This window comes from Gallus gallus, chromosome 2, assembly GCF_016699485.2.
Source record: "Gallus gallus isolate bGalGal1 chromosome 2, bGalGal1.mat.broiler.GRCg7b, whole genome shotgun sequence".
NCBI classification, from domain to species: Eukaryota; Metazoa; Chordata; class Aves; order Galliformes; family Phasianidae; genus Gallus; species Gallus gallus.
This window is the reverse complement of record NC_052533.1, coordinates 48,648,049-48,664,768: the sequence shown is the minus strand read 5'-3', so window position 1 is coordinate 48,664,768 and position 16,720 is coordinate 48,648,049. Positions and strand designations below refer to the sequence as shown.

General features: G+C 40.0%; 1 protein-coding gene across 2 annotated transcripts in view; it reads left to right on the top strand.

Annotated features, from left to right (window-relative positions):
• ITGA9 (integrin subunit alpha 9) overlaps nt 1-16,720 on the top strand; it is a 222,841-nt gene that overhangs the window by 184,692 nt on the left and 21,429 nt on the right. For both annotated transcript variants that reach the window (NM_001012858.2, XM_040683149.2), the window contains exons 24-26: nt 2,757-2,882; nt 3,402-3,521; nt 5,245-5,346. In NM_001012858.2, the coding sequence (NP_001012876.2) occupies nt 2,757-2,882; nt 3,402-3,521; nt 5,245-5,346 (348 nt within the window). The remainder of the gene's footprint in view (nt 1-2,756; nt 2,883-3,401; nt 3,522-5,244; nt 5,347-16,720) is intronic.

Below are 16,720 nucleotides of genomic sequence, written 5' to 3'. Positions count from 1 at the left end.
GATGTTTGTTTGTGCTTGCAGCTGAATGTTGATGTTCCTCTGTGACTACTGTATAGTCCTTGCACTGAGTGCAAATGGAACATGCATCTCTTTCCACAACTGCTGCACTGCTTCAGCTCCTTCCTTACTCCCACTTCTGCTGTTTCTGTGAAATATTATATCCCAGGGAAGATCATTTTGGTGGTAGTCCTTTTCTCCTTTTAGACTGCTAAGACTACATGAAAATTTCCAAAAAGCCCTAGTATATCACATACCTTGTAACTCCAAGACTTTGTCAGAGGCTGGATATGTACCCTAAGACTTGCACTGTTCTTGCTTCTGTAAATGATAAGCATTTGCTCATGCAAAGCCTTTAGAAGAAGCTTTCTGTGGGTTTTGGTTTGGTTTTTTTTGTTTGTTTGTTTGTTTGTTTGTTTTTCATGTGTATTAGATTGTGAAACTAGTCACAAGAATTAAAACAGGTGTCTGGGGTAGTATCTTGTTTGGACAAGGAGAAACTCAAACATGAGCATTCCAAGTTGTATTTTAGAGTTCATTCTCAGCATAATGGGAGCAGGAGCTTTCTGCAAAGCTTCCATCTAATGGCCTGGTTTCCTGGAGCTGAATCTTTCATTGGTAACAGAGTTTAATGAAAAGTTACCATGCTTACCTTTGTCTGACTGCTTGACTGAACCTTCCTTTTATTCAGATGAAAACTGAGGAAAATAAGAGCTGATGTGAAATGTAAGTGACTGACAGCCATCCTAAGAATCAAACAAATGTAGCCTGTCCTTTGAGAAGGCTAGATTTCACCCTAACTCACATGATCCACTCATTTCAAAGAGTTTTGTTACTTTTTTCCTTATTCATTGGCTCTGGTATTTCTAAGAATGCTTAAAGAAATTGAGAACTTCTCAGCTGCATTGCATCATTTCCTGCTCACTAACTGTCAACTTGTGCTGATAGATTGCAGATTCACAGATTGCACCTGAATACGGAATTGCTGCCCAATGGAATTCACCCAAATTCTGACAAGCAGATAGTGTCTACCTCATTCTCTGGAGGTGACACCTATCTTTGGCTACTAAAACAGGCTGTTAGTGAGCCACTGCTCTGTTCCAGAGTAGCACAGGTGACAGGAGATGTTTGGTTCTGCATGTGTCCCTCCTAACATGGTCCGAGATGCTGAATTTAATAGCTGCCTTGTGTAGGATTACGGCATAGCTGGGAGGAAGGATACTTCCATTTTCAGATTTAGTCCTCTGGAGGAGACTTCCTCTGTGTCAACTAAAGTGTTTTAGAAAAAATGAGGTTATCCAAGCTTCGGTTTAGAAAATACAGCCATTTACAGAAGAAAGGGCCAGATTTATGTTGCCTCATGCCAGATCATGCCTTTCTGTCTTCTGAGATATTTCTGCTTTAGTTTGTTCTTACATTTTGTTTATACAGGATGTAAAACAGGACTATTTAGAGACTGGGATAGTGTAAAAGTTCATACTGTTCTCTCTATATCTCTTATGTGAATCTGTCCAAATCTCTGGTAATTCTAGCTTTCAGGAAGAAGCAGCAGGTACTGAGTAGATCTGGACTCTTTGGTGTTCTTGATTTAACATAAACTTCCTGGTTGATCTGAATCCAATTCCCATGTGAAAGTTCAAAGAAAATAAAAGTCACTGTGCTTTGTGCATCTCTTACATACAGTAAATAAAGAAATCTCATTCCAGATGATTTGGACAAGTGGAGAACATTGTTGTCTTAATTTTCGGTTGATCCCGAGAAACTATAAACATTGGATAGCTACTTGTGTATTTATCTAATGGGAATGTAAGAACAGATTATTTAAAGCCAGGTTGTGAATGCATAGTTCAAAGAACAGATTATGAAGTGTTTGTGGGCCAGAGAAGCAGAAAAAGCTCTATCCTAGCAAGGGACTTGGCCATCACTTGTCTGGTAGACAATGTTTAAAATGTAGATAAGGCTTTGTTTATCTTTTGGCAACACTGTGACTAACTTGGCTAAAAAGTGCCCATGCAGAATGTGACTCAGACCATGCAGCAACTTAATATCCGTAAAAACTTTTTTCTTCTTTCTAAAACATTTATGATTTAAGTAAGATAGAAGTTTTCTTCCTCACAGTGGAGGATGTGGGGAAGTCAGCTACAGGATATGCAGGAATATCACTTGGCGTCTTTTAGAAAAATCTCACACAGCTTTTAAAGATGGAGGCAGGGAGAATTCGCTGATATTTTAGTGTCACAGGTTGTATTAAATTCCAATAGATTTTCTCTAGTGAATATTCATAACTAGCAGGAAGTAAGAATATCTTTCTCATGCAAGGTTATCTTGATTGAGGATCATCTGTATCAAACATTATTGTACTGCACTTGCTTCATTTCTTTTTCTGGATAAGTGAATAACTTAAAGATGCAATATATGAATATATTTTCATTATTTTTGTTCTATTTATGCTGAAGGTCAGGGAGCAGATTTGGTGGCCAGGATTGTGCATTTACACAAGGATTTCCTTTAGCTCATTTGTTCAGATAAAACTGTGAAACAGTCAAGGTGGCCGAAGCACAAAATAATACAAGAAATGTAATACACACAGTAACACAATTGACTTAAAATTGTATGTGGCTTATTTCTCTCTTTTGCCTCTTAAGAGGAGTCCAGACATTCAGCTCGGATGAAGGCACCTTCTTTGGACAGGTTAATTCCACCTTCTTGTGCTATTTATTTTAATTTAGAATAATAACTGAGTACATTTGTGCTTGCAGGTTGGTCAGGACAAAGGCAACTGCTCTTTTCACCGAAACCGCAACCCGTGTGTGGTTCCCCAAGAGAATGAAAATATTTTCCACACTATATTTGCTTTTTTCACGAAGTCTGGCAGAAAAGTATTGGTAAGAAAGTCTGCGTAAAATGAACAGACGTGGTGCATATTACAAAAAATTTTGCATGGATCAGCCTGAGGAACTCAAGCAGAGAGCTGACCATCAAGCAGCTGTTTGATGTATGTAGACTAATACTCATATGGGGATATCCAGTAAATCTGTGAGGATGCCTAGTGATTTCAGTTTTCTCATTTTTAAATGGCTAGAATTAAGGGAGCTACCTGAAGTGGCAGCATGCACTTGGTAACCAGAGTCCTTACTCACCTGTTTCACTGAAGGTGAGTGGAACAGGAGGGCCTTGGGCCAACAGAGCCTAAATTTTGGACACTGAATTTCGTTTAACTTGCTTTAATGCAGATCTTACTACGTCGTTGTCTTCAGGTCTTGAAAACTGCTGCTATTTCAGCTCAGGAGCTTTGGTTTTAGCAACTTACCATGCCTCTTACTCAGCTGGAGTGTTTACAATTGCACAGTTTTCAGTGAATTGTCTCCTCCCTTGTCTAAGAGCTTTTTCCATATTTTCTGTAGGACTGTGAAAGACCAGGCAGGTCCTGCTTAATTATACGCTGCAACTTAAGTTCTCTAGCAAAAGCAGAGTCCAGTGAAATAAGTATTTACACACTGCTGAACACTGAGATACTGAAGAAGGTAGGTGCTGCCTTTGTCATCAGTCTTAAATACCATTTTAAGCAGGCGTATATGCATCAATAGACACAAAAGTTGCATTATTCCCTCTGTTAACTAATGTGTTATTAAAAAAAATCACGGTGTCAAAGAAAACAGATCTATTTATCAACACCATGCATGGAGGTGTTAATCCTAGTTCTTCTGCATTACCCATTAAGACAGAAATAAATGAAGTTTAGAAATTTATACATTGAGAAACAACAAATGAAGCCCCCTAATTGTATGCATGGTGGTAAGGCAAGAGACTTCTGAAATTGGAATTGATTTCTGAAAGTTCTCATTCTGAAAACTGAGAAATAGACTAAGTGCATGTAAACTGTGACAAACTATCATTCCTTCCATGTAAACAGAGACGTGGCAGTTTTTTGTAATTTTTTACTTCAAATGATTATTATTCAAAGAAGATGCATTGCAACCATATTAATGTTGAGCCTGACATTTGTGACAAGAAACAAATGGTTGCAAGCTGACTCTTGTCTTCTCTGAAGTCACTGAATGAAATAACAAATCTATAAAAATTCTAAAATATTTCCTTGTTTCTTATACTTAAAAAAATTGATGACTGTCTAGTTATGGCAAGATGCTGTAAGATTGTAGGTGTGTAAGATAATCAGAAGAGAAAATTGATAACATGAGCCTGCTAAAATAAACCTGCATTTGAGAAGTGCTAGATAAAAAACAATGGAGAGAGCCCTTGTTAGAGATCAGTTCCTAAAGTAGTAGTAACTCTGAGCCTTTCCAGCTGAAATCAACTGTATCTGCTAATGTATGTCCATATTTGAAAACAGAAGTTATAAGAAAGGCCAGAAGTTTCAGGTGTTTGTTACCTGTATATGGAAAAGCTAAAATATGTTAGCACATAATTGAGTGCATTAAAATGTGCTTCTGGGGAATTCTGTCCTGAGAATAGCCAGGATTCATCCCACCTCTAGGAGACATGCAGAGCTTACCCAAGTCTTTGGGTCAGTATCACTAATACTTGCCATTTTCTACCTATCACCTACCTATCCCAACACAAATGGCATAGGAATGACTAAGATATGAATTAAAATTGCTTATTAGAATGTGCCTGTTAAAATGCAATTAGTAAAATATAGGAGAAATAATATACTAGCAAAGGAAGATGTACAATGGATATTAAAGATATTTGAAGTGCACAGATTCAATTAATTATGCAGTCTTCTTTGTGGCTTATACTTGAGTCTGTCCCAGCTTTCATGTCTATGTTTTTTCTGTTCATTTGAAAAATAAAAAGATTTCTTCTTTAATGTTTATTAATATTGAGATTGTCTGCAGTGATTTGTAAGGTTCTCACTCTTTTGCTTTTGTGGTACATGTGGTAAACAAACAGACAAAAAAAACGACACAAAACAAACAGCTAAATACAATTTGTGTTTAAAGTTCAAATATGAATGAATGCTGTGTTTGAAGTCCAACATACTTGATTTTATTTTAACATGAGGGAATGTGCTTGCTTTTATCTATCATATGTTATGAGTGTAAAGTATATTTTTTCAAAACAGGATTGTACTAAGCTCTCAATCTAACCTACACTAAGCATTATCTAGATGTATTTATCACACTGCCAAATGTTTCAAATGTTTGATGTTTTGTTTTGAGGTCTTTTGATGTTTTGTTTATTTTCCCACCCACAAATCCAGTTTTTTATGTTTTTACTTTTCAGGACATTTCATCGGTTATCCAGTTTGTCACGAGGGCAAGGGTGCAGGTGGACCCTGACCTTCGGGTTGTAGAGGTGCCCAATGGGAGTCCAGAAGAAAAGACAGTAAGTAAATGAACATTAAGAGAAATGCTTCCTGTTCCCAGTGGGCTAGAGTTCATTAAGAGAGCAATGCAAACTGGAATTTGTGGCTGGACTTGGGCTTGGCTAGCTGGTGGGAGCACCCAGACTGTCTGGCTAGACTAGCAGTGCAGTTAACCTTGCTTCTGTGGTTTTGCTCACTGTGATAACCATGCTATTGTGAACGGTCTTTTGTGGTACAGGAGAATCTGTGTTGTATTAGCCGAAGTTGTAATAGGCTTTGAGGAATTCATGCCAAGATTAGGTTTAGCTTCCTACTCCAAGGTTGATATCTGCTCTCATTCATTTTCCTTGAAAAACTAAAAGACTCTTGAAACTCCAGCAAAGTCTTTTCAGATGTTCCTATACAAAATATTTAGAAGTGTTAATGATATTTTGGGTGATAAAATGGGTAAATTTACACAGACTGGTTTAACTGTTTATTTACAATGAACTGGGGGAATTCATGTGCAATCTGAAAGTGCATTTTCTGTTGATCTTCATGAAGCTGGATGAAAAATTGAAGGAGAAATATTAAGGTTCATGGTGAATTCACAATATAGATTTGGCTGTAGGTAAAGTTCTGTAGGACCAAAACTATAGGGCCAAAACTAGGTCCATGCTTACAGTTGCTGGAAAAGGAAGGTGCTGAGTTTGGTTTCCAACTACCAAGTTGTCTAATGCTTATGCAAGAAGATTGGGCAGGATGCCATACCCAAATTCAGCTTTCTCTTTGCCTAGTGAAATTTGGTAATGTCATTTCCTATTTCTATCTCACATGAGTGTCAATCTCTATTTCTCCTCTTGCTGTGTATTCTTGGAACGTGATCTAGATCCTTTTACTCATTTACTCTTAGTGACCATAATACTACCAATCCACGCAACCATTCTCTTACTGGCTTCACTTCAGTGAGTGCTGTTGAGGTTTTAGTGTAAGAGTATTGAGTTCAAAGCACTTCTGGAAGAGACAGACATCACACATTAAAGCACTCTTCTAGGAGATACTGGATTCAAAACAACAAAGGCAAAGAAACACTTGAACCTGCATCTACTACCTTCAATTGGAGTGCAGAGATCTTCTATAGTGTCCACTTTCTCCATCATCATTTAATTTTATTAGAACTGTCAAGAAAAGAAGGTCGTTTACATGACAGGACCCATTTTCTCTTTCTGTTTTATTTTCTGTGTCACTTTTCTGGACCATCCTAAAGAACACTAGAAAAAAATATACTTGGCAGCTGAACTGAAAAATATAGCCTGTCTTCCCTGGGAACCTGCCTTACAAATGACCTGCAGCTCTGACTGTTAATATGTTGCTAGCTATCTCTAATTCTGCAGCTAGCACGGAGTTAATCTTGAAAATTTATGGCAAAAAATCATTGGTGACTGAAGTAACACCTGGCTGTGATACTCGTGCCTCAGCTGAAATAGGAGAAGCCAGGATCTCTCTGCCAGGTATTTTGATCCGTAAATGATTTCAGAATGTTGAAATGATAGGCACAATGTCAAATATATAAGATTACTATTTAACATTCAAAATTTAGAAATGCTTATATCCAGGAATGCAAGCTCCACTGTATTTCACTGTTATATAATGATTGAAGTAAAAAACAAACAGCAACAACAACAAACCCCAACAACACTACAAAGCAACACTGTCCTTTTCCTGTTCCTGGAAAACCTTTCATCAAGCCTTGAGTTGCAGTGATTGTGAAGTACAGGGTGTGTGCTGGGAAGCTATATTAATCTTCAAACAAGCGCTTGCTCCTAGTTCCTGAGAAGCCCAAGCTGCAAAGGAGCACAAGTTACATGTTGTAGCTATGTAACATCAATTTATAATTTCAAGTCTTTTCTATTGTGAGTGCTATTTGCTTTCTCCTTTATGCTATTTCCATATGTCTGTTGGCTTCTCTGTTGCTGTATGTTTTGCATAGGGTCACGTTAAGGGAAAAAAATTAGACATGTGGTTTGGCTCAAGATATTCATTTTTTCTCTGCTCTCTCTTCTTGTGGAATGCAGAAGGGAACAATAGTTGTTACAAGCCACAACTATTCTGCTGGAAGTAGAGAAAGAAGAGATAAAATATCTTTGCTCGTACTCCTCCCTTCCGTTTTAAAATCCCAATATATTTGCTTTTAATTGACCACAGGCTGCTGTACCATATCCATTTGCGGAGTAGCTCCTGAACAGTTGGGTATGGTCTACCTTTGAGTCTATTTATTAAAGTGTTCACTAACAGTGAAACACATTTTCTTAGACTTTTATCATGATAAATCTGAAAAGGTCTTTGCAGTCTACAGCTAAATACGGACTTATTAAACCCTTATAAACTATTCTTTATGACCAACTACCCTTACTTCACTGAGCACTTTTACAATTGAGTGTATAATATCAGAGTACATAATATCTGTAAAGAAGGCAAAAGGAAAAGAGTGACTAATGTTTGCAGTGGCAGTTTAAGAACTGACAGTGATGGTAAGACCATGCATATATGTACTAGTTTTGTCATACAATAAAGCTTATGTAAATATCAGGATTGCTGCAAAAGTAATGCCTCCTATTTTATTATGTTGACCCACAACATCAGAGGCAGATGTTGATGGCATGGCAGTAGAGGTTGAACTTTCCCACCAGTATTCTGTTACACATTGTTGCCATGTGACAGATGGCAGTAGAGGGGCAGTCTGACCAAATTGTGTCTAACATGGAAGTGCGTCAGAGGCAAAAGTGTTCGTGAATTCCTCTAAGAGGAAAAAAATGGCACCCACTGACTTTCATCAACAATTGCTGAATGTTTATGGAAACCAAACAGTGGACATGAGCACCGTGAGGTGGTGGGTGATACATTTCAGCTGTGACAACAATGACAGTGGGTCACTTCTACTGGTCAGATTTTTATGGGTGCTCTTTTTCACTGCTGGCAAAAACACATAGATAATGGTGATGACTATGTTGAAAAAGAGTGTTTTGTTACTGAGAATTTCCTCTATCAAATAGTGTTGTTGTGCTCTTTGTATCTGTTGTAGTTTCCATGAAAGTAAATGGGAAGTAGTATTTTTGGTGTGACCTACATTTCTGTAAGACCAGGCAGTCTTTGAAATTTAATTTTCAGGAATTATTTCTGTGGACTTGGATATGTTTTGATGTGATTTGGGGTGATAGGTTTTCTTTCTCTAGTTACAATAGCCGATGTGATAGGGAGACAATTAGATATGGAGGTTGGCAGTCCTGCCTGCAGCAGGGGGGTTGGAGCTTGATGATCCCCGAGATCCTTTTCAACCCAAGCCATTCTATGATTCTGTGTGGACTTCTATCAGACAAATCATATGAATGTGAACTATTTGGATCACTATCTTTGATGACAGTTGTATAAACATGAGTATATAATGACTGAAAGTGATGTGCGGTGTTCTCAGGAGACACACTTTCTTTTCTTGAGCATATGGATTACCATGAAGGTTTAGCTTCCTTCTTTCATGCATGTGAGGCAAAACCAAAAAATGAGTTCCATGAGAACACAGTGCTCAAATAGTAGATCCGAGTTCACCTTCTGTGTGCTCAGCATGGCTTTTATGGTTCTGGGCCTCATGATACAAGTGCATAAAATTAATTTAGTTTGGATAAGCAAAGAGAAATGCATTACCAATTTCTAACCAACTACTGCTGAGCTATCTTTCTTGTCTTTCTGAGTCCCAGTGCATCAGCATGTCCTTGTTCTCCTAAGGACTTAGGCACTGTACAAAGTTGAGGTATTTGTGGAATTCCTGCTCAATTGTTTTTAAATTCTTACCTACATAATTTATGGAAATTGGGCACACACACACACACAAAAAAAAAGATATCTAATCCTTTTAAATTTCTTCATTAAGATCAGAATATAACAAGTCAGAATATAACAAGCAATTGACACAGGTAGAAATTGCCCTTGCCCATGCTCATCCAACATTTCAGAGGTTAGTGGTAGGGTGCTGCTCTCTGTTCAGCAGGCCGATTACATTCCATAAAACCTGTTTGACAGTTGAGCTACTTACAGCTGTATGGCAAACTAAGCTACCTTCCAGGCTTCCCATAAGTACAGCATGAAGTGCAAAAGATAAATATGAAACTAAAGCTCCTCATACATCGTCAAGTCAGCTGTGTTTTTCATGGCCTTTTACTGGCATCTGGTCAGTCTGAAAACAAGTCTATAATCCTCTTCATGTTTTATGACCATTGTGCATGTTTTCCTCAGACCAGACGTCTGCTGCCCCCATCACGCTCTCTCAGCTGCTGCCAGGCCTATTAATGTACTTGTGCAAGGATTTCTTTAATTGCATGTAACTGTATGCTTCCTAGTTTTAATTTTGGGATGTTTTTTCCCTTCACATTTTCATTGAGCTCACCCTCAGTCTTTTCTTTTTATCATTTTCCATATGCTACCATTGCTGAAACTCCTGTCATTTCCTAATTAACAATTCAGTGTTGTTTTACAAAATCAATAGAGTAGCAGCGGTGGCACAACCGCAACTTCAGCTTCTGTCTCCAGTAGAGAAAAAGTGAAGTTATTGAAGTGTAGCTGTAGTGGGGTTTTTTTTTTCTGCTGTTTGGATTTCGTTTTTTTTGGGGGGGGGGGAAGATGAAAATTGTCTTATTAGAGATAAGATCTTGTCACTGCATTGTGTTAGAGAATTTGAAGGGATAAAGGAAGTTTGTGTGCCAATGTGCTTTTAAAATCTTACTAGACTTTTAATTTGTGGCGTGCATGCTATCAAAAAATAGTTACAGGTTTTCTGTGGGGAATTGTTTTGAGAAAAGCAGAATGAAACAGTGATTTGGAGGTTGTGTGGAGTTTAATTCTTACAGAAAACCATTAAAGTGATTTTAGAGCCATTGCTTTTACTTCTTTTTGAGAGACAACATACAGATTCAATCTGTGGTTTCACTATTAAATACATAAATGAATGAAAGAATGACTAAAAGGACATGATAACTGAAAAGGTTTATTATTACAACATTTACTTCCAGAATCATTAAATAAATAAATAGATAAAAAGACAAATAAATAAAAGGACATGAGAATGGAGAATGTTTATCAGTCCAACACCTTTCCAGAACTGTCTATGAGCTCTCAATTTATGAACCTATAAGTGGTGCTGCAGTCCCCGGTGTCTGCAGTTGGGTCTCACACTGGGGTGCCAGTGCATCCCCTGCATGTGCCCAGTGAGAGCTGTAGGTGCAACTGGGGCAGGATGGGGCTGCCCGTGAGCTGGCATCAGCATGGCTGCTGTCAGCATGGTCATGGGATGAGGTAAGGAGAGCCCACGGAGCCTGCTGCTCTGGTGCCTGTCAATGCTGAGGAAGTTCCTCCTGCAGTGGGCCAGTTGTAAACCTGGGTCCCGTGTGAGGTGGAGGAGCAGAAGTGGCAGATGAGGTCTGGCTGCTGCTCGACAGCAGCAGGGAGGGGGCCAGGGAGGCGTTTCCCTCTGTGCTGCTGCAGCAGGGTCTGGCAGGGCTGGAGCAGCACTGGTTTGGATGGCGGCTTTCTTAGGGCGCTTGAATGGCAGGGGCCCCATGGGTGCCACTTCCTCTGTGCCATCATCCTTTGACACTGCCAACATGCTCCTGTCTTGCCCAGCAGCCACTCCTCACATGGGCTGGGCACCTGGTCTGCTCCTCAGGTGGCTCTCATTCAGGTCTCCCTGCATGGGAGGGGCAGCCACCTTGCGTCTCCTCAGGGTAACTCTTCGCTGACAGTGTTCAAGCGGTTGTGGATCATCTCTCTGGAAGCATGGGTGATAGTAGAAGGGTAAGTGAAAAATTCATAGGAGAAGAAGTAATTGCTATCTATTTGGGACTGAAAGACAGCGAGATACAAAAAGTAAGACTTAACTGCTGAAGATGAACATGGGTATTTAAAAGGTCATTCAGCCAGTTTAATCCTATAGGTTAGGCTGACTAAAACAAGATATGTTGCAAATATATTGAAATAAATAGACTCATCCTATCTCAAATTATTTATATTTCCATTCCATGGTTCTGACTCAGATATAACCCAAATCCATTTTATCCATATTTCTGCTGCTCAGCAATGCTACCTCTGATGTACCCAGAAACGGCCACAGAAAGAAATGAAGATCAGAACATTTACTGTCATCTTCATCTCCTCTGTTACCAAGGTTTATTTTCTTGGAACCTCCATTCCTCCCACCAGAGTTAATATTGTGGGAGTTGGTTTCTGTGTGGAGCAAATTATGTACCTTTCTACGAGCATCAAAATTTATTCTGCCAGAAATTCAGGAGAACTTTTACAGTCACATTGTATTTTGGTGAATCCATACAGATTAAGTTGATGAATGAAGCTTTTCATATTTCAGTCTGAAAAACTCTTGAAAGTTCTTTCCTTTCCAATACTTCAAGCTTAAACTTTTCTTCATTGATGACAATGCTGTTTCCACCATGACCGCACCAAATCATCTTAAATTCATCACTTTCAATCACGGAGTTTCTGTGGCAGGCTAAGTTCTGAGGAAATGCTGGCTTTTCTCTCCTCAGGAGTGTGAGGTAAACACTTAATTTCCTCTTCATCAGAAAAAGTTAGTGAATCCTTTTCTTCCTTTATCCATGGTGCAGCAGTATCCCAAGCTGTTCTTTGAAGCTAACCTGGAGGATCAGGAGAATGGGAGCTTGAGGACTCAGCCAGCTTCCCTGGCTTTCCTTCTTCTGGAAACAGAAGATATTTCTGATTCAGGTGGCTCAATTTTAATTTTTCTTGTCTCAGTTTGACAGAAGTTCTCACACAGAGGCATTTCTGCAATGAGCCAGTCTTTGCCCTCCCAGCTGGCAAGTGAAATCCAGCAGAACTGTCTGAAGGTTCCATTGAGAGATGCTCAAATGTCATCATGAAACCCACATGTCATCACAGTGGCATCTCTATGTGGCTTCCAAGGCCTGGCTGGCTGGAGCAGCACTTGTTGCTGGTCCTGCTCAGAGCCACGAGTGTTTGCACTTGAGTAAAGAAGCAAATAAAACTATATTTGAAGGGGATCAGTCCTCACCTAAACCTTGCTTTTCCTTCCCTGTGTGGTCCCCTTCTGGTTTCCCAAGCAATGTTAACAAAAGAAAATAGCAATCACTCCCCAGTTTGTCACCATTTATTGCAAATACTCCATAATTTTGACAGCACAGCTTCTGCAAGGCGGTAGCTGTGTACCCAGGTGGAGCTCTGCGATATCAGCAGTCTCCCAGAGATTGCTTTGTTGGTCCAACTAGAAAAAGGCACTAAGTGTGTTTTGCTGATGGCATTAACAGGAGGTGTGCAACTCCTCTTCTTTTCCTATGCTTTTACTGGATATGTTTGAAATTTAGAAAGCAAGCTAACAAAATCAGTGATGTCCTTTAAGCCTTTTGAACCACACCGCTCTCTACAGAATCAAATTCGTAATCTGTCAAGGAAAGGCTTGGTCTGGAGATGGTGTCTGGATGCAGGACGCGAATGTATGCTAAGTTTGAGGACAACACTAAGCTGGAGGAGCTGTTGACTCTCTCAAGGGCAGAGATGCCTTGCAGAGAGATCTTGACAAATGTGAGGTCTGGGCAGCCACTGAGTTCATGAAGGTGTACAAGAACAACTACCAAATTCTGCACCTGGTGCAACCCAGGACATGTGTACAAATTTGGGGACAAGAGGCAGGAGAGCCACCCTGTGGGAAGGGATCTGGAAGTTCTGGTTGGCATCAAGTTGAACCTGAGCCAGCAGCGTGCCCTGGCAGCTTAAAGGACCAACTATACCCAGGGGTGGTGCATCAGGGCCACACTGCCAGCCCAGCAAGGGAAGGGCTTGTCCCTCTGTGCTTTGTGCTGTGCAGCCTCACCTCCGGCACTGGGTGCACTTTGAGTTCCACAATATAAGAAGAACCTAAAACTATGAGAGAGTGTCCAAAGGAGGGCTACAAAGATGGGAAAGGGTCTGGAGGGCAAGGTGTATGAAGAGCAGCTGAGATCTCTTGGTTTGCTCCTCCCAGAGCAGAGGAGGCTGAGGGGAGTCCCTGTGGCGGCTCCAGCTCCTCACAGGGAGTGGAGGGGAAGCACTGAGCTCTGTTCTCTGTGACAGCAACAGGGCCTGGGGGAATGGCATGGAGTTGTGTCAGGGGAGGGTCAGGTTGGGTGTCAGTATAAGGTTCTTCACCAGAGGGTGGTACGCATGGGACAGGCTCCCCAGGGAGCCTAGATCACAGCCTCTAGCTGCAAGGAGTTCAAGCAGCCTCTGGACACTGTTCTCAGACATAGGGTTTGAACTTTGTGTGGTCCTGTGTGGAATGAGAAGTTGGATTTGATGATTCTTGTGGGTTCCTTCTACCTCAGGATATCTTGTGATTCTAAAGTGATTCTTCTGCATCAGTCACTTTCATCACTCCTGTCTTCTCTATCAGCTGTGGCTGTGGGAGGTGCACTAGGCCAAGGACTACCTTGCGCTCTGCACCTTGCTGGCTGCCCCACAGAGGCTGTGCTGCTGAGGATGCCAAGGTTCATTCAGGGTTTACTTTCCTCAGTTGTGTGGCTCTCCATAGGTTCATTGACAGACGGTGGCTGTTAAGTTTCTGTTTAGAGACATCACCTTCTGCCTTCTGCTTCCCAATTGGGATGTCTTGCTTCCGTCCCTTCCAGTCCTTCTGTACTGATTCCCCACAGACACTTCCAATGTCTGCTGTACACTATATGCCCAGTCTAGTTTGTTTGGGGCTTAAAGTTTGTGGGTTTTCTCTTATGTATATGTATGGTTTTTTTCCCCAGTAGTTTTGTTTTGTTTGTTTCTTAACCAAAACTCATGGCTGTGTCTGCATATTAATACAAGTGGTTTTTGAAGGCCTGAGTGGGATTAGGACATAACATATGCAACATCCCTGCTCCTTTCCAAACCACAAAGCTGTGAACAGAGTATTTTTTTTTCTATGCTTGCCAGTTGATTCCAGACTAGTAGAAGAAAGTAAATTGATAAGAAAAAGAAATTGTTGTTACTCTATACTCTCTTAGTTTCGATTGCTTGAGCTGTGACTGTTAACTGTGAATACAGCCAAGCTATTCTACTTTAAAACTGTAGGGGTGATGTATAGTTTGACCTCTGTAGGTATTCCTTACTCTGTGTTTTGGCAGCATGAAGTACAGTTCTCCTGTGCTGGAGATTGTTTTAAATTAACGTTTAATTTCCAAGTCGTGAAGAGAAGGCACCACCTCATCTTGCATCCAGTGACTGCTTAAAGGTCTCCTTTCATTAAAGATGGCAATACCTAGTATGTTAAGAGATTTTTCTCTTCCTTTTAGAATCCTAAAGAAAATAACATTAGTGCTTTATCATCTAAAAACTAGTCATCTGACTTGTCTCCGAAAGATGGATGCTACCCATAGCTTTTATGAGAAATGGTCTGCCACTGCAGATCATCTTTCCAAACTGGCTCAGAAATCTGAGGAAGGCACAAGATTTGTCTTTGATCTCTCTGTCTGGTATTTCCCTTGCATGAGTCTTGACTCTGAGGGAAACTCTGCTTCCCAGGAAACTTTCTGAGCTATCTCAAACGGCCTGACAAAGGCTTTGTGCTGATGTATGAAGTGCTGAAATGATTCTTTTTCTTGGAGAACTAGTCCATGTTCGAGAGCTATTTTGAGCTATTTTGATACTAGTTATGGGAATGTGTTTGGAAAATGCTATTTTTGTATACTATCATTCCTGACTATTTGTTACGTTTTCATGTCTTGTTGTCATTAAATGCATGATAGTATTTCATTGATACAAAAAAAAAAAAAACCCAACAGTGCATGTGCTGTATTCAAATTCCACCTCCAGAAATGTTGTGGTATTAATCAACGTTAGTCTGTGAAACTGAGATGAAGGAGTATTTATTTATGGGAGCACCGTGACAAAATATAGGCCTATCCACTTGTGGTTTCCTTTCATCTGTGCCTTCAGTTTTTGTGGATGTTCACTGAGGCTGGCTATCCTTATGAAAACAAAGATAAGTCCATTAGAAAGATCATCCTGTCCCACTCCCATCTCAAATCAGGGCTGTTTCCCACACCGGTTCAAGACTTCCTTGGTTTTGCCTGAGCCTTGGAAACCTTCAAGGATGGAGAACTCAGGACTGTGTTGCAGCCTTTTCCTAATGCCTGGGTGGAGCACGCGTATGGCTTGAATATTCTCTTTGCTGTCTCATATGCAGTGCTGTTTGAACAGCATCATCAGTGAGTGGTTGCACTTCGTGGATCTTTCATGGGTCATTTATGAAGAGTCACCTGGAGTTGCATAAGCATATCTAATTCTAATTTCTTGATTTTCACACATTTTTAACTACAGGGTTTTTTTGTTTTGTTTCTTTGATTGATTATCAATTTTTAACTCTGAAAGATTGATTTAACAGTTACAGTCTGTGAAAGGGTTTGGCGTTTTTAAGCATAGATGATGAAAGTGGTTTGTGAAGAAGGGAGGAAAATTCACTTATTTACTTTCCAAACCAAACCAAACTAAACGAAAACCAGATTAAGCAAACATGCTACCTTTAAAAAAGGCTGCCTCTCCATATTTGCTGGATATTAAATTGCAGAATTTAACAAAGAAGTAACCATCAGCAAGGAGAACTGCTTTTGAGTTTTCCACTGAGAAACTGGTTTTGATTGAAACAAGAGATTGGAAATTCCTATTGTGTTTACATTTGATATAATTCATTCCCATTTTCTTCTTAAAGTAGGCAGTTAAGGAAAGCACTTTATAGGATCTATTACTCTGCTGTATACGCTATACAAAAGGAGAGAGCAGCAGGTGTTCCCAGAAAAGACTATGATTGCACACACCCTTCCCTCATTCCCACAGTATGTCTTGTGAAGCACAACAGAAACTGTCCATATTCAATAGGAATATATGCGAGTAATCCCTTTTTTTTTGTGAAAAAAAAGTTAACAGACTCAGCGTTTCATTGAAGTACTGCAGTGTCTTGTGGAGCTGGGAACGTGACAATAAGACAAATCATGCAGGATGTCGACTCAGTCTCTGCCACTCCAAGGACTGCTGGTTGCAAACCTTCGTGCACCTTTGGTGGCTTAGCACCAGAGGACGCTCACTGTCTGGAGCGGGATGGAGGAGCTGGCAAATTAAGGGTTGTTTTTGAGTGGGAGTGAATATACTTTATCCTTAGTGGGAGCTGATGTCACATGACCACTCATATTCCATTTGAAGCTTTCAATCCCTCACAAAAAATAATTAAAAAAAAAAAAAAAAAAAAAAAAAAGGAAAGCATGAAATTAGAGCACATTCCATATTTGTTTGATGGATGAAATACGATATGATCAGTCAGGCCACCATGCAATGTATTTCATAACATGAGTACAGGAGAAA